The following is a 23,877-nucleotide window of genomic DNA, read 5'->3' as shown; positions in this document are numbered from 1 at the left end:
AGTTCATCTCCCTAGAGACATACTTGAAAGAGCAGGTAGAAAAGCTTTGAGTTACTAACAAAATATCCGAAATGATAGACTGGACTTCCACAGATCTACATTCTGCTAAACGGTCGAGACATTCTATTAAGGTAGCGCAATCAGACTTGAAAGCAATATTCACCAACCCTTCACTTACCGCCCACTGAGCTGCATGTAAGATTGCCAGGGCCTCCGCTTCAAGACTATCCTTAGAAAGGACTGGAGAAGAAATCGCTCCCAAAATCTTCAGACCTCTATCAAAAGCAATAAATCCCACACCACCATTCACATCGTCAAGGGGGAGGGCTGCATCACACCAAATTTGGGATTCCCATATATCACCCACTGAAAGAGTTGGGTGAATTTCATGATCATTACCTTCATTCACCGGATCAAAAGAGATGGGCGCCATTAATTTTTGAGTCACATTCCAAAATTCAGCATGAGCACTTTGGGCCTTAATCATTGTTTCTTCTGGGCTTGGGCCTTTGTCTCTAAATGTGACTGCATTGCGGGCTAGCCAAAGACCCCAACAAACAAAAGCAAAATGGCTAAAGTATTTCCTCCCAATCTCCCTAGATGGGAAGTTGATTTTCTCCCATTGTTTAATAACTTCTGAGAGAGAAACCAATTGGTCTTGGGGAATCATGAAGTTCAATCCGCTTCCAAACCATACTGGCTTCGCATAAGGACATTTGAATAACAAATGGGCCGACGTTTCAATCTCTTTGCCACATCTTCTACAAAGTGGATCAATTTGTATTCCTCGGTGAGCAAGACCACTCCCAGTTGCCACACCTTCAGCACTAACCCTCCATAAAAAATTTCTAATTTTAGGGAGCGTTTTGCATGACCAAATTCTTTTCCAAACTCTCTTTGAAATCATCTCCCAATCCCTTTTTCTTGAAGACATGGGCAGAGCTTGCATAGCATGATCTCTGTGATTGAGCAAAAGATGATATGCACTCTTAGTGGAAAAAATGCCATTACTAGCTCCACCCCAAATTTGTTTGTCCTCACTAGGCATGATGGGAATTCTTTCCTTTAGTATAGCCTCAGTATCACTTGGGCTGAACCATTGTTTTATTAATTCCACATTCCAAGATCTAGACTGTTGGTTCACAAGTTGGGCCACATGAGAGATTGGGCAGTTTATGGGCTTTGAACCTAATATTTTAAAATCCATTTTACCTCTAATCCAATTACTTTCCCATGGATCAATTTGATCTCCAGAACCTAATTTCCACATAAGCCCATCTTTCAAGACCTTCAATCCCACCATGATACTACGCCAAGCCCATGATGGGTTATGGCCACTTCTTGCTTCTAACAGTCCACTTTGAGGGAAATATATTGCCTTCATAGTTTGGGCCCACAATGAGTTTGGTTCTTTCCACAATCTCCATGCAACTTTACATAGTAAAGCCCTATTGTGAAGTATAGGGTCCCTTAGACCCAGCCCACCATTCTCTTTGGATTTACACATTCTAGCCCAAGAGATGCAATGAATTTTCTTCTCATCCTCCTTTTGCCCCCAAATAAAATTGCTCATAGCTTTTCGAACTTCATCATGATGACTGTTTGGAAGAGAAAAGTGAGAGGCTGCATATGTGGATAGAGAGGTAGCCACTGATTTGATTAAAGTCACATTTCCTTCAACAGAGAGCAAGTTATTTTTCCATCCCTTGATTCTACCACAGGTTTTCTCAGAGAGGCTTTTAAAGACGTCCTTTTTTGACACTCCAATCTCCGACGGGAGTCCAAGATATTTTGTGGGCCCCGAATTGTAGGGTATCTTAAGTACTCTAGAGAACCATGTCTTGAATCTTCTGTGAGTGTTGGGGCTAAAAGTCATTGATGACTTTTTCAGATTTATCTCCTGACCACTTGCATTGCAATACAGATCTAAGCAATTCTTCAACTCACTCACTTGATCAAGTTTAACACGAGAAAAGAGTAGACAATCATCATCAAATAAGAGGTGGGAGATGGGTGGGGCTCTTCCTTTAATGCTTATCCCCTTAACAAGACCTTCTTTTTCAGCATTCCCTATAATAGCCGAGAGTACCTGGGAACATATAATGAAGAGGAAAGGAGACGACAGAGGGTCGCCTTGTCTAATTCCTCTGGTGGGTGTGAATGAATTTTTTTCTATGCCATTTACCAGAAGCGTCTAAGATACTGAGCAAATACATTCCATGACAAGGGACACCCATCTCTCGGCAAAACCCATCTTGAGCAAGACAACCTTAATAAAAGGCCACTCCAATCTATCATAGGCTTTCTTCATATCTAGCTTTAAAGCTAAGAACATGGCTTTTCCCTTCTTCTTGTTCTTTATGTAGTGGAGCATCTCATGGGCAATAAATATATTGTCTGAGATCAGTTTATTTGGGACAAATGCTGACTGGTTGGTGGCAATAATACCATGCAATAGCTCTTTCAACCTTTCTGCCATTATCTTGGTGAGAATTTTCACCACCACACCACACAGGCTTATGGGTCTAAAGTTCTCAGCCTTGTCAGGGTTTACAGTCTTAGGGATAAGGCATATGAAAGTGCGATTGAGGTCTTGGCTTTCTGTCAATAATAGAAGTAAATGCTTTTCAAGGTTCAAATAGGCTTTGCTACCAGCTTTCTTAGGTTGCAGCGAAGTTGTTAAGAAAGACTACCCAAGTGTATACCGAAAAATCCCATCTAATGAACTTCAAAATTCAGATGTACTCCAAGAAAGACTTGAGATTTTTTAAGTCAACCACTCTCTTTTCACACTCCTTGCTTGATTGCATCAACACTGTCCAAAGAGCACTAAAGCCCCTCACCTCGAAGAATACATATTTTTTCCCTGAAGCTTAACAACAATTTAGGGATGATAATGACTCACAAATTCACAATCACATGTTCTTTATTCATTAACTGTGATTTTCTTGCAATGCACATTTTCCTTTCTTTTTTTTTTCTTCTCCATATCGTCTTGTTCTTGTTTTCTTCTTATTATGTATATTTTATTAGCATTAAATAAAAAAAAAAAAAAAAAAAAACACTATACTAAGGAGTCAAGTTTTCATACTAGAAATCTACTTTAATCATGAGAAGTTGCTTTTATTTTTAGGTTAACACGAATAGAGTTATAATCCGAAATTGCATGTGCAAATATGTGAAGTTCATAACAATGACTATGCAAAATACACTGATTATAGATTACCACAAAAAGAAAAAAAATATATAAACTTGGCATTATCTACAAGAAGCGAAAAATATAAGAACAGAAATTATTGGATACTGCAGTGAGCTAAATTTTACCACTCAACATCAACTCAAGGCATCATTTGCAGATGAGAGAAGAAAAGAGAGATTAAGAAAACAAAACCCACAAAGAAATAAAGTAAAAAGAAGTTCGAAAATCTGTCGTGTTCAAACCTGATACTCTGAAACAGGAAAACATCATAAACTTGGCCTCAGAGTGGTCTCTAAGAGTCATGATTGAAAGACTGTAACTCGTTCGCATGCTGGAAGCTATGGTACCCCGAAAAGAATTAAGACGAAACATTGAATACGGTGAGGGATTTTTTATTGTGTTTGAAATTGAAATGTGAAATACGTCGACCTTTTATGATTTAGTGGATACTTCAACGGGGGGTGGTTATAGGGGATGGAAAATTTCTACGGTGGGCTATTAAGAGGTGCTTTGTTTCAAAATGGTGTCTCGTTGCCAAAGGTTATGCTGTTTAGAGGTTAGGAACTTTGAGTCTAAGTTCTTGAGGATGCTTTGTTTTGAAAGGGTGCGTTTCATCACAAGGGTATGTTGCTTTGAGGAATGATTTGATAGGGTGCATTTCATTGTAGGGGTATGTTGTTTTGTAGGAAGGGTATTTTGGTCTAATGAAAATTTGTCCATTTTGAGGTGATTTTTATATAGTAGTAATATAATAGTATAATAGTATGATTGGGTTTTGTGAACTAGTACATGTCTATTCAGGGGGTATTTTGGTCTATCAAAATACATACCACAACTTCAAGTTTTCTTTTTTTAGTATGATAGTATGATTAGAGAAGTTTTCAAATTTCTTCTTTGCACTGATATCATATCATAAGAATGCAACCAGGTGCTATCAAACGTTTCAGTTGTTGAATATAGATGCATTAGGCTTTTTGTTCGGTGGATTTCCTCGTAGAGCAGCATATTTTCCCTACTAGCTAGGCACCTATCCTTGATTCACTAGAAGAGAAGTGCTCTACAACAACTGCCACAAGTTAGAATTCCACAGATTTAGATTTCAAGTTGTGGATTATTATTATACGCCTAAAATCTATGCCTGAATCGAGGGACATCGGGTTTAAATATTAGACCTATAAATACATTTGGATAGCGTGGTGTAAATAAGAGTCTGAATCCTCAACGTATATGGAAAATAAAATTTTCAATCCATATGTTAAATTTTTACCTATACAATCTTAAAGCAAGATCTCTCCCCCCCCCCCCCCCACAAGTAAGTTAGCTAAAATAGAGTCTGAATCCTCAACCTATATGGAGAAGAAACTTTCCAACCATTATGGTTGGATTTTTTACCTGTACAATCTTAAAGCAAGATTCCCCCAAAGTAAATTAACTAAATAGAACTTAAAATCCTTGATCACCTTTACTGGAGAAGAAGATCTTGTTTTCAGATTGGACCTGTGTCAAAGAATGCAACTATGTGGGTTGAAAATTTTCCTCTCCATGTGGGTAGAGAATCCGGACTAGTAAATACCAAGCTGTATACACAAATTTAAATGGTGGTTTCATAAACTATTTATAAACATTGAAATAAAAAAATGCATGTGGAAATATCTCAAATGAACCTGTCTATTTTGAAATCTTTCAGGATGATACTATGAGACCTCACTATGAAGAGATTGCTTCGGGATTTTGTTCATCTTTTTGGTTGAGGGTTTTTTTCTATTTTACTACCAATGTACCTCTCATTTGTTTTACGAGTATCGAAATGAAATTATAGGCGTACTACTATCATCTTCTTCTTGGTAACCATGCATATTGCTCGGCCATGGACATAATCTTTTGAGGGATCACTTAAATTCTATGTTGTATATGAAATTTCTTTTTCTTTTTTCCCCAGACCAATCTTCTTGTGTTGCTTTGCTAACAAATTGGAACCTGTTAGACCATAGCATGACACATGCATGGGTCCACATGTATGAGTTGTTATATGGGTTGTATCCTTTATAAATAGTGTTGTTGTACTGAGTCAAATCAATAGAAAATCATTTGTTCGCATGGTATCAAAGCCTTTCCTAGTTAAACGATTTCTCTCATCACGGTTTTTGTTCTTCTCGAAGCTACTTTGGTCTTTGACAGAGTTCTTGCTTCTTGGTTTTTTTTTTTCCTCAAAAAATTTCCTGGGGTTTTGCTTCCATTCGGTTCATTCTTGAAAGCTTTGCTCTTTGTTCTTCATGGCATCAGTTTTAGGTGCTAACATTGTATCGTCTTCTACTGTTTTCCCCTATCCGTTGACATTAAATTTTGCGAATTTTGTTTCGATTAGTTTAACTTCAGAGAGTTTTCTCCTCTGGGAAATGCAAGTCCTTTCTCTCATTGGGAATCAAGACTTGGTTGATTTTGTTTCTTCTGATTCATTAGTTCAAGATTGGGTTGTTATATCCATTACCGCTAAAGAATCTGTGAATCCTATCAAACTCTGCTTGGGTTCATACAAATCATTTGGTGAAAGCTTGGATAACTGGTACTCTTTCTGATAGTGTTCTTAGCTTGGCAGTTGGGGCAAAAACAACAAGAGAGCTCTGGCGAACTTTGTTTGATGCTTTTTCTCAAGATTCAGAGGCGAGAGAATTCGAATTGCTTTCTAGACTTCATTTTTTCAAAAAGAAAGAAATTGTGTCTTTGTCTAATTGTTTGATTCAATTCAAGTCTTTATGTGATCAACATGCTTCGATTAATCGACCTGCTCTTAATTAGAGAAAGGTATTCATTCTTTTGACTAATCTTGGAGGTGAGTATGAGACCTTTGCTACTACGATGGTAAAACCTCCTATTCCGACCTATTCTTCATTGATTCCCCTTCTTCAAAGTCATGAACTATGGATAAAGAGGAATGTTTCTGATTTTTCTAATCCTCATGCTGCTTTTTATACTCAATCTGTAAAAAGGGGTGGTCAAGGCCGTGGTTTTGGAGGTTGTGGATCTGGGGGCAGTGGCGGACCCAAGATGCAATAGTGGGGGGGGGGGGCGAAGAATGAAAGCCAGTAACCTTCCTATTTGGAGTCCCACCGCTAAATTATTTTATTAAATTAAAGAATAGACTAACATATATTTTGTGGGGCCCACACATTTGAAAAAAAATGATAAATTATTAATAATGATTTTTTTTGACAAAATATAGGTAAAATTAAAGCAACAATATAAAAAAATATACACATGACTTCAACCCTAAAAAGTTAAATGCAAACCAAAAAATTTTTTAGGTAAGAGATGCAAATCAATGGTAGTTAGTTACCTACTAATTATAGACATTTTATTCACAATACAAAATCAAATAACAAAAATTGCAGAAGAAATAAATAAACATAGAATATAAAATCAAATTAAAAAGAATAACAAAAGAAAACAGAAAAAAAAGAAACAATGAATAAATTGAGAAAGGGAAAGAAACTTAATTGTGGAGTATATTTTTTTTCAAATTTTCTTAAGCCACGCTTATAGAAGGGGAAGAGAATAAATAGGAAAAAAAGAGGATAGAGGAGAGGAGATAAGAGAATAAATAGGGATTGAAGAGTTAGTTTTTAATTAGAAATAACATTTTGAATTTTAAATACCTAATAAGATTTTTTTTTTCAAAAATTTCCTTTAACCCACGTTTATAGAGAAGAGAATAAATAGGAATAAAAAATGAGAGAGAAGAGAGGGGAGAATAAATAGGGATTGATAGATTAGTTTTTTTATTAGCAATGACATTTATACCCATCATTTTACTTTTTAAAATTGTTCACAATATTGGGGGGGGGGCAAATAGTGACATTTCACATGTGGGAAGAGAATAAACCGAAAAAATTAAAGGAATTAGGGGAATATGGATAAAATTTTAAAAAATCCGGGGGGGGGGCCATGGCCCCCTCCGGCCCCTTCATAGGTCCGCCCCTGTCTGGGGGCATTTTACTTGTCAAGGAAGGGTTTCTTGCCTAATTCAAAACCCACTGTTTCTAGGAAAGAAAATCTGAATCTATTTGGTAATCATAATTCCTTCAAGAATATTGTTCGGTTGTGGGATAATAAATCACGTTTCCTGTCTTGATACTTCGGCACATAATGGAGTTGCAGAACGCAAGCATTGACATATTGTAGAACTTGGACTTGCGATGATGTTTCATGGGGAGGTTCCTCAGAAGTACTGGTGGAGTTCACTTACAACAACAACTATTAGTCTACCACTAGCATGGCTATATTCAAGGCTTTGTATGGACAGACATGTAGGATTCCCCTCTATTGGGATGAAGTCGAAGAGCAAAGAATTTTAGGCCTTGAGTTGATAGAAGCCACTGGAGCTGTGGTTGACTTGATTAGAGAAAGAATCAAGATAGCTCAGTCTAGGCAAAAATCTTATGTAGAAAAAAGAAGAATAGACCTTGAGTTCTTCATAGGCGAAAGAGCATTTCTGAAAGTCTCACCAATTAAAGGTGTGATGAGGTTCAACATCAAGGGGAAAGTCAGTCCAACGTATATTGGTCCTTTTGAGATTATAGAGAAAGTGGGACCGATTGCATATCGGTTGGCACTTCCGACACCCTTGGTAGGTGTACATGTTGTGTTCCATGTTTCTATGCTTCCTCAATGCATAGAGAACCCGAAACATCTATTACCACAAGAACCTGAAGTAAATGCTAGGCTGTAACGCCCATTTTAGAGGTGGTTTCATAATCTGTGACCATTGCAATCAAATTAGCTTGGGAAAATATCTCAATTAAACCTGTCTGTTTCAAAATCTTTTTGGAAGATACTGTGCGACCCTACTTTGAAGAGGTGCTTGAGGGACTTTTGGTCATCTTTTGGGTTGAGGGTTTTTCTATTTTGCTACAGTTGCATCTCTTATCTATTTTAATAGGGTGAAAATGAAATTATGGGTGTACTACTATCATCTTCTTTTTGGTGAAATCCATCATTTGCTCCACCATGGACAATCTTTGGATGGATCACTTAAATTTTATGTTGTATGTGATTTTTTTTCCCCTTCCCCAACCTTGCTATGTTGCCTTGCTAACAAGATCGGAACAGAATTATATCGTTAAGTATAGTTGCAGTTCTGTAAAATTAAACCAATTTCTTGAGTAATCCTGAGGCAATTCTATCTTTAGTTGTGTTTATGACCTTGTGGTATTTTGTCATTTGTCGGAGGTTCTATGTTACGGTTACAATTTTACAGAAAGACTTAAGGAATAGAAAAGAGAGTCAGAAGAGACAAGGAGAAGAGGATGCTAGAAGACTATAGAGATAAGAAAGGAATTTAATATGAAGAAAGTGATATCTTGCTTATGCTCTTCTATAGCTGTCAGTACCTTTATACAAGGCTATTACAGATCTGAGATCTGGCATAACAAACAACTTGAAATGAGAAAAAGGAAATTAATATTCTAATTTGGGAATTTACCCCACCTAACACCACTTGCTGTTCTACTCATAATCTTCTAGAAAAATAGGTCGTTTCCCTTTTCAACATGAACGCCTTACTTCTTGAACGTTGTCAACTACAGTGTTCGTAACATTACTCTCTCCTGTGTAGAGAACCTTGTCCTCAAGGTTCAAACTTGGGTACTGTTGGTGAAGGAGATGGAGATCTTTCCAAGTCGCATCTTTAGGAAGAAGACCTTGCCATTGAACAAGAACTTGAGGGAAGGAGCTGCCGTGACGACGAATCTGGCAGTGCTGCAAGATGGCTAGAGGTGCCGGATCTGGTGGCGGAATCACAACAGGGGTTGTTGCAATGGGCGGTGGAAGGCTGCCGATGTAAGGCTTGAGAAGTGATACATGGAAAACATTGTGTATTTGGGCATCTGACAATGCATGCTAAAATCTGATAAGGACAGTAGTAACGTTTTGCCAATTTGTGATTAGAGCGAGGAGCCAACGATGTCTGTTGGTATGGTTGGATTTTAACAAACACCCACTTGTCTATTTTGTATGCGCGATCAATGCGCTTGAGATTTTGAGATTGGCTTGGGTTTTCATGCGGTCCTATGCTCGCAGAAGATTGTTGCACAAAATAGTCAGGGATGCATCTCATGTGAGCAGATCATGGTCGACGACATCATCTGAGGTTGTGCTAGCAATATAACGGATGATGGTTGGTGGAGGGCGATCATAGACACTCTAGAATGGCGTCGTTCTGGAAGCCGTGTGAAACGCCATATTGTACCAATACTCAGCCCAGAGTAGCTGTTCTACCCACAGTGTAGGGAGCTCATCGGAGAAGCTGCGCAAATATGTTTCTAAGCAGCGATTAAGCACCTCCGTTTGGCCATCGCTTTGCGGATGGTATGCCGTGCTCATGGACAAGGTTGTACCCTGTAAGCGGAATAATTCTCGTCAAAAAAAGCTGAGAAAGAGGGGGTCCCGATCGCTCACTAGAGTTTTGGGCAACCCATGAAGTCGGACGATGTTTGTAAGGAAAGCTGCAACAACTTTCGGGGCGGTGAAGTGAGGAGCAAGTGCTGTGAAGTGGGCATACTTACTGACCTGGGTTCGGGGAAACTGGAAAGGAAATCCCCAATTAGTGCAACAACAGAATCATCTAATTGGATGGTTCCCCCCCCCCCCCCTCCCCCAACATTATCAAGATTAATGTTCATGGTGTAGTGATGCGACTGAGCAGGAATACCTTTAAAGTGGGTTTTGGAGGTATTGCAAGGGGCAACAAAGGTGGAGTGATTTTTTGTTTTGCTTATGAAGGAGGAAACATAACCCCACTTCAAGCTGAAGCACGATCCATCAAGAAAGCCATAATGCACACTGAAACATCTTGCATGAGAGATTTGATTATAGAAAGATATAATAAATTGGTGATCTATCTTGTTCTTATCCAAATAAGGCAACCCCTTGGAAGATTAATAATACCATCAGTGATATTAGAACCTTGATGCCGAAGTTTAACTCAGTCGTCTTCCCACATATCTTTAGGGAAGGAAATTTTGTGGTAGATTGGTTGGTATCATTTGCTGCAAACAATCAGGCTGCGTTTGTTTGCTGGAATAATGGTGGGGTGAGAAAAAAAGGGTGGGAAAATTCTTTAAAAAATAATTTTTTTTTTTTTTTTTTTTTTTTTTTTTCTTTAAATCTTGAAAGTGTAGATTGTTTGATTATTTGAAGTGGAAAAGTTAGAGATAAATTTCTATAAATTAAAGAAAATTGTTTGATAAGGTGACAACCCAACTTTCTCACTCCAAGCCTTATCAAAACCCTACAAAATATGTGAAAATTTTCAAAAATCTACATTTCCACACTTTCTTTTCATTTCATTTCCTTCTCCCTAGCCCCACTATACATTGGCCCCACCTGTTTTTTTTTTTTCTTTTCTTTTTTCCACCCTACCTTTGCAAATAAACACAATGTTCTTTTGTTTATTGTTATCCCCTATTCTTTCTTTCTTTCTTGGCCTTTGTACTTTGCCAATTTAAAAGTTTTGTATCCTTGTGGTTTTTCTATTAAATAAGATTCAATCTTCTACCGAAAAAAAAAAAAATTACACTCAATGAAACCAAAAACTCGGCCATGTAATAAGACTTGCCCCACATACATCCACCCCGGTTCCTTTATCAAAATAAAGCAAAAACAATCCATAGCTTCTTGCTCCTCATATATAATTAATTAATCCTACAACTTGGAATTAAAATAATTGGGTGCGTTTAGCTTATTGGGGACATCTGAGCTAACACTTAAATAAATGAGTTCGAAAGTGCCGTGCAACAATTGCCCAGCACTGTGTGAACGGGTTGAAATCTGAAGAGATTTGTAAGAAGAAGAGAAACTGAATGATTGCTTAGAATTTCATCTTGGCGAGGAAACAAATGGCAGAAGTGCAGAGTGTGATGATTCTCATAAATAACCTGGAACAACTTATTGAGGCGGATCCGAGTGGGTTGAGGGATCGAAAAATATGGTTTATGAACCAGATTGAGGTCATGTTCGGGTTCCTACTTGACTATTATTCTGAAGAAGGAAGTAGATCTGATCATCATCATCATCATCGTCATCTAGCTGGTGCTTCTTCAGACGATGAGATGAGGAGGGTGGTTGGAATGATAAGGAATTTTGCTGTTAATTCTGGCGATGTTCTGGTGGACGCATTTGAGGAAATCATTGCGAAGCAGCACACCAATAGTACAAACATCACTACAGAAGATGAAAATGATGAATCACTTGCCTGCAACGACAACCCTGCAGCTGCAATAAATCCTGACATCTATGAACAGGTAGAATCAATTGTAAGCCACATCTACACTTACAACAGCAGGGATTACTACTGCCGCATCGTAGATGAAAACGTTGAACTAGAATCACTGCGAGTTAGCCCCTCAAATAGAAGCAACCGGACGCTGGATGAGAACGATGCCACGGGTTTCTATTTTTACATGTACATGATGGCAAAACGGTTGTCGGAAGAAAAGGGAATACAGCAGTTGGAAGTCATTGCAATCACGGGAGAAGGAGGAACAGGTAAGACTACCCTGGCTAAAATGATTTATCATTCTCTTACAGATACTTTTGGATGCTGTGGGTGGATACCAGTCTCTAAGGCATACGTGCTGAGGGATTTGCTGCTAAGCCTTCTGAAGGAAATCATGGCGATCACCCAAGAGATCCATGAGATGGACGAGCGGGAGTTGAAAATCCAACTCTGGAAGGAATTGAAGGATCGTAGGTATCTCATAGTGATCGATGATGTTTGGGATACCCAAACATGGGATGAGTTGAAAGATCTTTTCCCCATTAACAGTAACTATAGTCGGATATTATTAACTACCCGTTTTTCTAGCCTTGCTTCTTATGCAACTAGACCTGGTACCAGATCATTTCCCCTACCGGAAGACTTTTTTGGAGTTGATTCCAATGATCTGTTCCTGTACTACTATTATAGGTTTGACTCGAAAAAGATTTGGCCATGTAACTGTTTCGAACTCAAGTCCTTAAACGAAGACCAAAGTTGGATGCTTTTCTGTAGATTATATTTCCGGAAAGAATGCCCCTGTGATGAATTGGAAGCCCGAGGAAGAAGGATTGTAAGAAGCTGTTGTGGGCGGCTACTTGTAATATCTGTGGTGGCTCATATTCTTAGAGCCATTGACAGAGTTGATGGATCTAGTTGGTCCAGTATAGCAGGTCAAATTAACGACGAACCAAGCGGGGATTACGATCAGCAGATGCACATCTTGACCTTGTGTTTTCGTAAGTTACGCCAACCCCTTCAATCATGCTTTCTCTATCTCGGTGGTCTTTTCCCGGAAGACGCTGAGATTTATTTGGAGCAACTGATCCAGATATGGATAGCTGAAGCACTAGTAGTATTCCCAATGGCGCCGATAACGATAGAGGAAGTTGCAGAATACTATTTAGAGGAGCTCAATGGCCTACGCTTGATTGAAGTATCCAGACAAAGATCCGACGGAAGAGCAAAATCATGCTTTATTCATGACATATTACGGGACTTTTGCCTCCATTTGTCAAAAGAACAAGGATTTCTGGAGGTTCATACAGGTAGAGATCATACAAATACAAGCAGCGCGGGTGCTGATCAGATCAAACCAAAGATACTCTCAATTCTTGGCAACTGCAGAGTGTATCTATTCAAAGCAAAAAGCTCCTCTGATTCTTGTTCCCCCGTTCGATCCTTCTCTTCTTTTAGCCAGGACACCCAGAGCTTTTCGGAAGAAGATTGGAGATCACTCTTCCAACATTTTCGACGGCTTAGGGTGCTAAATCTTGGCGACCAAGAAGCTCAGGACGAAATCGATGATTCAATCAGAGACCTAACTCATTTGAAGTACTTGAAGCTGAAACCTGCCAAGAGCATCCCAGTTCCGATAGCTGCTATATTCAACCTCTGGAATCTCCAAACAATTGATTTGCGAAAATCCTCATTCTCTGAACTACCGGTGGAGATATGGAAGATGCAACAATTGAGGCACCTTTATTTAGGAGGGAACTGTATGTTGCCTGAAGCTGAAAATGAAGACCATCTACCGAACCTCCTGACCCTCTCTTACATATCAAATGATCCTGACGTCCGTGTCTCAGAGAAGGTTCCTAATTTGAGAAAATTAGGATTAAATGGCTATCGCTGTGAATCCAAAGTAGAGGAAGAAGCCACTTTCAGCTTACAACACCTTCAGTCATTGAAGTTTGCAGAGGAATGTACTTTCATAGAGACAATCATGTTGCCTGCAACCATTACCCAGATAACTGTGAAAGCAGCAGTTCTCCAGCCTAATGTAATGGAGATGTTAGGGAAGCTACCAAAGCTTCGGACGCTAAAGCTGGTGGAGACGAATTTTGAAAATGATGAATGGAAGGTCCTTCAAGATTCATTTCCGAGACTGCGGGTGCTGAAACTTGCAAATTCAGATATTGTTAGTTGGAAATTAGAGAAATGTGCAATGCCAAGGCTTGGCCAGTTAGTCATCAGTTGCTGTTCTCAACTATCAGAACTTCCATCAGAAGTCTACCGGAACCGTGCATTCCATGATTTGGAGTTGGTGTGGCCATCCACAAAATTAACAAACAAGCTTGCTGAGGAGTTAAAGAAACTAAAAATAGGATTTGAGTTGGTGATTTATCCTCCGATACCAAAGATTAGTGACCTGGTAAGTTTATGCAATAGTCCTATCTCCCTTTCTTATGCGACTTCTATATTTCTACTGTGTTTTATTCTTGAACACCTGTTAATAGTTCAAATTTTGCATGGGGATCTTACTTATTTTAATCTTATGATTTTTGTTAATGTTTTATGCAATGTAAAATTGCTTAGGTCTTGTGCAATTAATGTACAACACCTACCTGCAACGAATGATCGAGATCTCAACTGTTCATTTTCAAAAAGTGTATTATCATACTTATGCAAAATGGATGGTTGAAATTGAAATCTAGATCGAGATATCTTTGCAGTATAGTGCTGCGCAGCACTGAAATCAGACTCTTTGCAATGATGTGTTATTGATATTACATCACAAGACTTTACCCACAAAAAAAAGAATATTGCATTACAAGAAAAGACAATTGGCTGTCTCATATGGTATCACTTTAGAAAGACGAAATGCATCACTGCACATAACTGTAGGTAGCAAAGGTGTGTCTTGGTCGTGGTTATTTATTTATTTATTATTATTAATTTTTTTTAAGCTGTGTTCACTTTTCGTTTCATGCTAAACACTCAATTCGTATATTATCTGGTGAAGTTAATTGATACAGTGATAGATGGAGATCTTCTTGACATTAATCCTACCCAGATAAGATTTCCATTCGAGTTGAATACTCAGAGCTCATGTTCGATTGAACTCGCGAACAACACAAATCAATTCGTGGCTTTCCAGCTTCTATCGGCCAACTGGGAGAAGTACCTTGTCACTCTCTACGAAGGAATCGTTTTGCCTAGGTCAACATGTGACCTTACTTTTACATTGCAAGCACAAAAGGAGGCCCCGATTAATATGGAGAGCAAAGATGAGTTCTTAATTCAGAGTTTGGTTGCACCACACGGTACAACAGCTGAGGATATAACCCCTGATATGTTCAACCACGAGCTTGGTAAGGCTGTGAATCAGTTTAAATTGCCTGTGATTTATGTTCTCGCAAATCCTCCCCAACCAGTTCCTGAGGATTTCTCCCCCGGGGCATGTGTGCTAGAGAAGGTGCGTCTTGTTTTGTTTTCTAAACTTCAGCTTAGAGATTTTCCAGATAAAACCATCCATCACTTGATAAGTTGTTCTCTTTTCTTTACAAAACACTCATTTGAAATTTTTTCTGGTAGCCATTGAGTGCAGGCACGACGGGCAGAGATCTTCTCGAGATTAAACCTACCGAGCTTGAATCTCCTTTCAAGTTGGAAAGCTCATGTTCCATGCAACTTACTAACAACACAGATCAATTAGTGGCCTTCGTGCTTCGAACGACCAAATCCGAGACATACTTTGGGCATCCCGTCATGGGAATCGTTTTGCCTGGATCAACATGTGACGTTATTGTTAAATTGCACGCTCACATGCACCCTTTTTATAACGAGGAGAGAGACAGCGTCTTTGTTAACGTTGTGGCTGTACCACTGGGTACAACAGCTGAGGATATAACCCTAGATATGTTTGATGGCAAGCCTGGTGAAGTCATGAATGTCTTTGAATTGCCAGTGACTTACGCTTGTCCAACTCCCCGCTCACCAGGAATAGAAGGCCCTTACCAGTTTTAATTTTGATTGGATTAATTTTCATCGCATGTGAAGATAAATGGAATGCAACACAGCCAAACTGATAATTTTTAATTGAATTACTCAAACGAATGATTTGGCTTGGCAGCAGTGCCTACGTGGCATTGCTCCTAGCAGCGAATGGTCAAGATGAAAAGTTGTCTTAAATTAAATTGTCATCGTAGATTTTGCCCATGCGCAAGAAAATGAATTTTAAGTGGAAACAGACCTAGTTACGAATAAAATGATGGGTTGGTTTTTCATTTTATTTTGCGGGTTTCATTTGACTTTGTAGGTTCAGCCACAATGACGAAAAGGAAGAAGACTTTTTTTTTTTTTTTTTTTTTTTTTCAAATAGAGTTTTGGTTTTGTAATGGTTCATTTTGAACTGTGGAAATCAAGTCTGTTCCCACTTAAAATTTGTTTTCTTGCACATGAGCAAAATCTACGATGATGATTTAATCTATGAATCAACTTTTCATCTTGACCGTTCACTACTTAGAGGAGTGCCACGTAGACACTACTGCCATGCAAAATCCCAAACAAACAAGTTTCTCAATCCTCTATCACAATTGTGGTTCTCTTACGATGGTCAATGGTGATGTGCGTGCCCGTACCATCCCACTAACCTATCAATAGAACTGTCGGTGAGATCTCATCGTAATTTTTCATTCGGATGTTTAAAAGAAAAATAGGTGTTATTGCTGTAAGTTGTAATGACAGTAGAAAGAGACTACAATTGGAGATTTATATAAAAAGAAGTAAAAAAAAAGAAGCCAAGACGGTATAAGAAGTTATCATATAGTCAATAACACCTACGAGATATTTCAAGTAATAGTAGATCGACTTTACCTATGAACTAACATTACATTTTTTTTCTAATAAGGAAGTTATTATAAATATAACTTATAATATTCTTGGGTTCTTGTGTGAATGTTTATGATAAATTTAACATGGTATCAAAGCAATATTAGTTGGATCGTCGCCAGAAGTGTGCGAAGATCTAGAAAAGAAAGAATATGTAGTAGAAGAACAGGAAAACTTTGACTGCTTGATCAAAGTAGAATTCTATATCTAGAATTGTGAAGTTTCTTTTATTTATTTTTTCTTTTCTTTTCTTTTCTTTTCTTTTCTTTCTTGTGCTTTGTTAGTTCAGTGAAAAAAAAAAAAAAACGATCTGGCTTTAGATCGTTGAAAAAGGGAGAAACAAAACAAAAAGAGGAGACAGAAACGACCCATTAGTTTGAATTTTGAAATTTTTTTCAAAGGTTTTGTAATAGTTACTTCTTAAGTAATTTGTGAGCAATTTTTTTTATTTTATTTTTGTGAGTGGAGGGAACGTTAGAAGAACCACCCCAAAAAAGGGAAAGATAGAATCGGTGGAAGAAAAAAAAAAGTTGAAAAATATTTTTTGTTTTTTTTTTTTAATTTTTAATTTTTGAATTACTGAACTGGTATCGTACAAGTTGTTTCCACAATATTTTGTGTGAATGTGTTTTGTATAGGATTAAGTGGTCTTAAGATTTTTGGGCATTCCAGACTCAATGGAAGTAACGGATTGAGGAGATTTTGCTCTGCTGGTATTTGATATTGTGGGTTCGTATGGTGACCATCCCATGGCAAGTTCTTTAATAATAAAGCATTTTCTTGGAAAGCTTATATCTTTACTGCAGATCTTCATTCAGTCTTGTTAATGACTAAAATGGTCATTCTATACCTTCCGGTCTGAATCCATGGTTGCACAATCAGACCAAATTCATGATATAATAAGGTTCGACCAGGCGGTTCATGGTAGGACCGACCATAACAACAAACACGTGTCCCTAACATTTATAGGGAACCTAACAAAGGCAGACTCCTATCATCCATCAACTTGATGGAAAGATAAGTTAGGTAAAGAACTCTGTGTAGAGTTACTTTCCTAGAGCAACTCATTTTAGAGTCACATTCCGAATATAACTCTATTATCGTACACTATATAAAGACCTCAGGTAAAACATTATGGGGTAAGCATTCATACTCTGTGTGATCAATTACTTGAATTCTCTATTGAGTAATTGAGATCATATCATTGGTACTGACTTGCTCGTCGGAGACGTACCTCGACCACCCAAGGTCGAGCACGTATTTTGCAGGTTCGTGACAGAGAAGGACGAGCAAGATTCCGTATCAATAAGTCTCATGGTATTACTCTTGCCCTCTCTACTTTTCAGAATTCATTTATAGTAGATTCGGGTGCAACCGACAATATGTATCAATCTACCAATATTTTATCTGATTTGAGCGCTGATAAGTTACAATATTATTCTTCTATTACTATTGCTAATGATACTACTACTGTCCCAATCCAAGGTCAAGGGAAATTGAACCTATTTTCAACCAAGATTGATGTATTATGTATGCCATCATTATCTATGAATTTGTTATCAGTTAGTAAAATTACTCAAAGTTTAAATTGTAATGTGGATCTTTTCAAATATACAACGTAGTGTTCCTAGACAATTTAACAGGGACAATGATTGTGAAGGTAGACTGCAGAATGGACTCTATATGTTAAATCTACAAATAGCGCCTTGACTTCTATGAGTAATCATGAGAAATCTCAACTTTGGCATTGGCGTATGGGTCACCTTTCTGATAGAATTTTATGATCTTTAAATCCTTGTTTATCTTTTAATTCTACTAGTTGTAATGCGGGCCATTTTTCCAAGCAATACGATTCTCTGTTTCCACAAAGTACTCATGTTTCAAGTGCATTATTTGATCTAGTGCATTTTGGTGTTTAGCATTCTCCGATAAACTCTAGAGATGGATTCAGATATTTTGTTTTATTTGTTGATGATAAATATCGGGCTACACGGTTGTATTTATTGTCTTCCAAGAATGAAGTGCTACAGATGTTTCAGAAATTTTACTATATGGTTTTGACTCAGTATCAGACTCGCATTAAAGCCTTGCCTTATACCTCTCTAGAATCCCATCACTTTTGAATTTGGTCTTGTAAACCCAATGACATCAAACTGGATGTTTGCCACTTGGGAATTGCACTAGAAGTAAGTTAATTAGGGTTTTCTTACTGTGGATGTAAGCTTCACAATGAATGTCGAACCATGTTAATTCTTGGGTTCTTGTGCGAATGTTTATGATAAATTTAACAAGGAAGCAATGTTCAAAAGGTAGAACAATCATATATTTATCAATTAAGATACAAACACAAACAAAGTTGGTCAAATATCAAGTGTTTTTTTAGCAAAATATCGAATGTTCAAACAACAAATAAGAGCATTCTATGACCAAGTGTACTTAAACCCCAAGAGGGTAGCTGAGTTGGTAAAGAATAATCGTCTGAGCCAACGCAGAGCTGTTCTAGTGGTGAAACCAACACTTCTTAGTGAAGAGGTCGTGTGTTCGACTTTTTCTAAGGCATATTAATATCTCCATCCCCGTATTAATAAAACGAAAAGAAGCCCCTTTGTACCCAAAAAAAAAAAAAGATTGTCTGAGGCCTTAGGTCTAGAATTTGACTCCTTGTAACTTTGGTCCGGACCACTTATAGGTGGTATTTATTGTTCCTCACTACGTCCTGGAAAAATTGAATGGTTTTAAATTTTTATGCAATTATTGTTTACAGAATTTTCTATACCATTTTAAGTGTAAAATCTTAAATCTTCGGATAAACAATCAGAAGAACCACAAAATTAAATGAGGGAAGTTGAATGGATTTTTTATATGATAACACACATGGAATATGGTACTATCAGAATTTGGATACTATCATGGGCGCAGAATTCTAAATCATTGCGAAGATATTTTCTTGGTAAAAGATGGATAGCATTTTCTTTTTTGGTAAATAAAAGATGGAAAACAACAACCATGGAATTTTTTTTTTTTTGGTAATAACCATGGAAAATTTGAACTAATTAACAAATGTAAAAGAATAAAACAACAAACAGATTTCATAAGATGGGTAGAATTAATATGCATAAACTTACCAATTGTGAAAGCTCTGAATTAAGCATTGTAAGACTTTATTTTATCTGGTCGTGGAGGATAGATCACCAGCTGAAAGTTTTTGGAGTGTTCTAAATATCCAGGAAGATTATCTGTTAGGTTTATTATTATTATTATTATTATTATTATTATTATTATTATTATTATTATTATTATTATTATTATTATTAAATCTATATTAAGTTCAAAATTAGCTTTTGCATTTGTTTTTATTTTGGTTGTTTTTTTAGTGTGTGGGGCCCATGAGGTAAGGGTGGTAATGAGGCACCCATGAGTAAATGAGGCATTTCATGACCTTGGTTATGAGGCTCTTCATGACATTGGTCATGGGTCTTAAAGGTCTTGATCATGGTGATGAGGTGGGCTTACTTGCAGGCTGAAATTTACTTAAATTCTAACTCTTGACTTTCGATTTTTATTCAACTTCATGACTATTCATGACCATTACCATGAGTGGGGTTAAGGTTATTGAATGGAATAAATCCAATTCATACAAAATAGGTGAATATGAGAGTTAATTCTCCATTTAGTGGGGAGGTTAGGTTAAGGTGATTTATTCCCATTAGTGGAGGAAGGGACAAGCCCATTGATTCTCCATTAGTAGGGAATTGATTCTCCACCTTGTGAGGAGGTGAGTCATTGTGATTCAATGATCCAATTCATTGCCTTGAGAATCTCAAGGGATGTAAAGTGTGGTTTGGGCCTATATAAACCCAACCCTTCCTTGCATGTGGTATGTAATAGAAACACTCCTCACACTTGCATTATTTGATACTTATTTGAAAAGCTTCTTCCTTTGAGTTTGTCTAAGTGTTGTGGTCTAGTTTTTGGCTCCTTGAAGGGCTAGAAGACCTACCTCATCTTCTAGTTGGAGGTTGCTTTATTTTGGAGGTGGTGTGCAAAGAACCCTTGTTAGTAGGGTGCATCAATTATCTTAAGACAATACTCATAGTGTGACTCAACCTCATTGATCGGTGGTTCGTTCGATTGCAACATCAAGCTTGTTGGATTGGCTAAGGATCTTCATCTTTCAATTGTATTACAATTTCATTTTTTGTGTTTTGTAAAATTTGTAATACAATTACCCCAACAAGTTTAAGGGAATTTTTTCCTGAAAGATTCAATGGCAAGTTCTTGGAGATGGCAACTTCAACAAAGACGAGAATAACAACATTGAGGTTGTTGATGGAATTAACACCGGAGGAGATCCTTCAAACAATACCATTGAAGGAAACGTCAACAAACAAGGAGACGACACATTCGTTGGCCTAGATGGTATGAAATATCCATTCCTTGCTACCATAATTCAATCCCCACCAATATAATCCCGACAGTGACAGATCATATCCCAAATTTGGGTAAGATGAAGATTGTCACTAAGTTTGACAAAATCGAACAGTTTGGAGGTCAAAACTTCAAACAGTGGAGGCAAATGTTGTTATTTGCCTTGGCCCAAATTGGGGTGACATTTGCCTTGACTGAACCCATGCTAAAAAAAATAATGATTCTATAAAGGAGGGCAAATGGGTGGCTTGGATTCAAGCGGACTAACAATGCAAGAATCGAATTTTGAATGCGTTATCTAATGACTTATACCATGTGTATAGTTCATTAGAACATGCTTATTCGATTTGGGATGCTTTGGTTAAAAAGTATTCTCTTGAAGATGATGGTTCAAAGAAATATTTGGTGGCTAGCTTTCTAAATTTTTCTATGAAAGATAGTGACACCATATCAACCCAAATTGATTTATTTCAAATTGTGGTTGGGAAGCTAGCAAAAGATAAAATGGTCCTTGATTGAGAAATTTCCACCTTCATGAAATGCTTTCAAGATGTCTATGAAACATGAAAATATAGGATTGACCTTAGACCAGTTGGTTGTAAGGATCAAGATTGAAGAAAGAAACCGATTCAAAGACAAGGGTGAAAAAGACCTTGGGGAAAGACTCTTAAAAGCGAATTTGTTGGAACAACAATCAAAACAATAAAAGAAAAAGTCATCAAGACTATGATGAGTCTTCTAAGAAGAAGAAATTGGTTTGTTTTGTTTGCGAAAAGGTTGGCCATTTCAAGAAAGATTGTAGGTTCAAGAAGAAAAAAACATTGTAAAAGTGAACCTAGTTGAAGATGATGTATTTGTAGCTAGGACCACAAAAGCCAACTTAGTTGAAAAACCAAAGGATTGGGTATTGGATAGTAGTGCTACAAGACACATATGTGGTGATCTCAAGATGTTTTTCTCCTATTCCATGGACTCAAATGATGAAAAGGTATTTATGAAAAATTCCCAAAGTGCCCTTGTTTTGGGAAAATGTAAAGTGACTTTAAAACTCACTTCGGGAAAGACTATTGTTCTCACCAATGTCCTCCATGTGCCGAATATTAGGCGAAATCTTATTTCAATTCCTTTGCTTAATAAAGTAGGAATGAAGTTGGCTTTTGAAAGTGATTAGGCAACTATCACTAAAAACAATGTATTTGAGGGAAAGGGATACTATAGTGAGGGTTTGTTTGTTCTTAGTGTTTCAAATGTTGTAATTGAAAAGGCTAGCACTTCTTCTACTTACTTTGTTGTTTCGCTCAATACTTATGATTTGTGGCATGGTAGGTTAGGCCATAGTAGCGTGAAATATATCACCAAACTATGCAAGTTAGGGATGATCACTGATAAGGTGGAATCTCCCAACGACAAGTGTAAAACTTATGTGAAGGCTAAGTTAACTAAAATGCCTCACAAGACTATGGATAGAAAGAGTGATCTCTTGGAATTGATCCATTGTGACTTAAGTGATTATAAGTCATATGAGTCAAGGGGAGGAAACAATTATGTTATCATTTTCATAGATGATCATTCTAGATATACTATGATATATTTGCTCAAATCAAAAGATAAGGCCGGAAAGACATTTATATCTTACAAAATGGAATTTGAAAATCAACTTGGCAAGAAGATTAAAAGACTTAGAACTGATAGAAGGACTGAGTATTTTAATCTTGATAAATTTTGTGAGGAAAATGAAATTATCCATGAAACGACCGCTCCTTACCAACTGGAATGAAATGGGGTAGCGGAAAGGAAAAATAGATCTCTTAAAGAGATGATGAACTCCATGTTGTTGAGTTCTGATGTATCACTTGATATATGGGGGGAAGCTATGTTGACATCATGTTATCTATCAAATAGAATCCCACATAACAAGACCGATATGGTTCCATTTGAAAAATGGTTTGGTAGAAAACAAAGTATAAAACATTTATGTGTTTGGGGCTGTTTGGCCAAGGTGTTATTACTGGATTCCAAGAAAAGAAAATTAGGTCCCAAAACATGTGATTGTGTGTTCTTGGGGTATGCGATAAATAGATGGCATACCGGTTCATGGTAATTAAATTCATAGATGATGTTATTGAACCAAATAGCATCATAGAATCAAGGGACGTTGAGTTTTTTGAAAGTATATTCCCCTTTAACTCTGCCTTACCTATAAGTAAGGAGACCCAATTGACCAATGGAGAATTTGGATCCAACTGAAAAGAAAATCAATCAAGAATTGGGTAATAGTGATGGAAATCAACCAAGAACAAGCAAACCACTCAAACAACCCAAATATAAGGATGATGAGTAGCTTTTTTACTTGGTAGATAAGGATCTTTTTAATTATAAAGAGACTATCACATCATTAGATGCCATCTTTTGGAAGGAGGCAATCAAGAGTGAACTTGATTCAATCTTGACGAATAATACTTGGGAATTGGTGGATTTACCAATTAGCTCTAAAACTTTGGAAACCAAGTGGATATTTCGAAAGAAGTTAAAAAGTAATGGGTCTCTTGATTGTTTCAAAGCTAGACCTGTTGTCAAGTGATTTAAGCAAAAACCAAACATCGATTATTTTGACACATTTGCCCTTGTGTCGAGAATTGCCTCAATAAGGGTTATGTTGGCAATAGCATCAATATATAACTTGGTCATCTATTAAATGAATGTAAAAATTGCTTTTCTGAATGGTGATTTAGAAGAGAAAATTTACATAAAACAACTAGAAGAGTGTATTGTAAAAGGACAAGAGCAAAAAGTTTGCAAGCTTCGAAAATCCTTATATGGATTGAAGCAAACGCCTAAGCAATGGCATGATAAATTAGACAAGGCTCTAATTTCAAATGGCTTTATCGACAACAATGCCGAAAGGTGCTTACATATCAAGTTTCACAATGGTAAATGCATATTCATTCTACTATATGTAGATGATAAGTTTATAATGGGGACAAGCTTGGCAATAGTGAATCAAACTAAGCATCTTTAGATGTCTAATTTTGACACAAAAGACTTAGGGGAAGTTGATATGATTCTTGGGATCAAGATCATCAAGCAAGGAAATAGTACTTCACTA

At 37.2% G+C, this 23,877-nt stretch overlaps 2 protein-coding genes across 2 annotated transcripts; both read left to right on the top strand.

Annotated features, from left to right (window-relative positions):
* Positions 1–7,469: 7,469 nt before the first annotated feature.
* Positions 7,470–8,968, top strand: LOC149029302 (uncharacterized). The gene is made up of 2 exons (XM_089142808.1): positions 7,470–7,921; positions 8,782–8,968. Exons 1-2 carry the CDS (start codon positions 7,470–7,472, stop codon positions 8,966–8,968), a joined length of 639 nt encoding a protein of 212 aa, XP_088998934.1.
* Positions 8,969–10,983: 2,015 nt separating this feature from the next.
* LOC149029301 (putative late blight resistance protein homolog R1A-3) lies at positions 10,984–15,644 on the top strand. Its single transcript, XM_089141455.1, has 3 exons — positions 10,984–13,884; positions 14,476–14,928; positions 15,048–15,644. Exons 1-3 carry the CDS (start codon positions 11,092–11,094, stop codon positions 15,477–15,479), a joined length of 3,678 nt encoding a protein of 1,225 aa, XP_088997581.1. The 5' UTR covers positions 10,984–11,091; the 3' UTR covers positions 15,480–15,644.
* Positions 15,645–23,877: the final 8,233 nt, after the last annotated feature.

Source organism: Hakea prostrata, chromosome 1, assembly GCF_041222555.1.
Source record: "Hakea prostrata isolate BN-2017 chromosome 1, UWA_Hpros_2, whole genome shotgun sequence".
NCBI classification, from domain to species: domain Eukaryota; kingdom Viridiplantae; phylum Streptophyta; class Magnoliopsida; order Proteales; family Proteaceae; genus Hakea; species Hakea prostrata.
The sequence above is the reverse complement of the archived record's forward strand: the minus strand, read 5'-3'. Positions and strand labels throughout refer to the sequence as shown.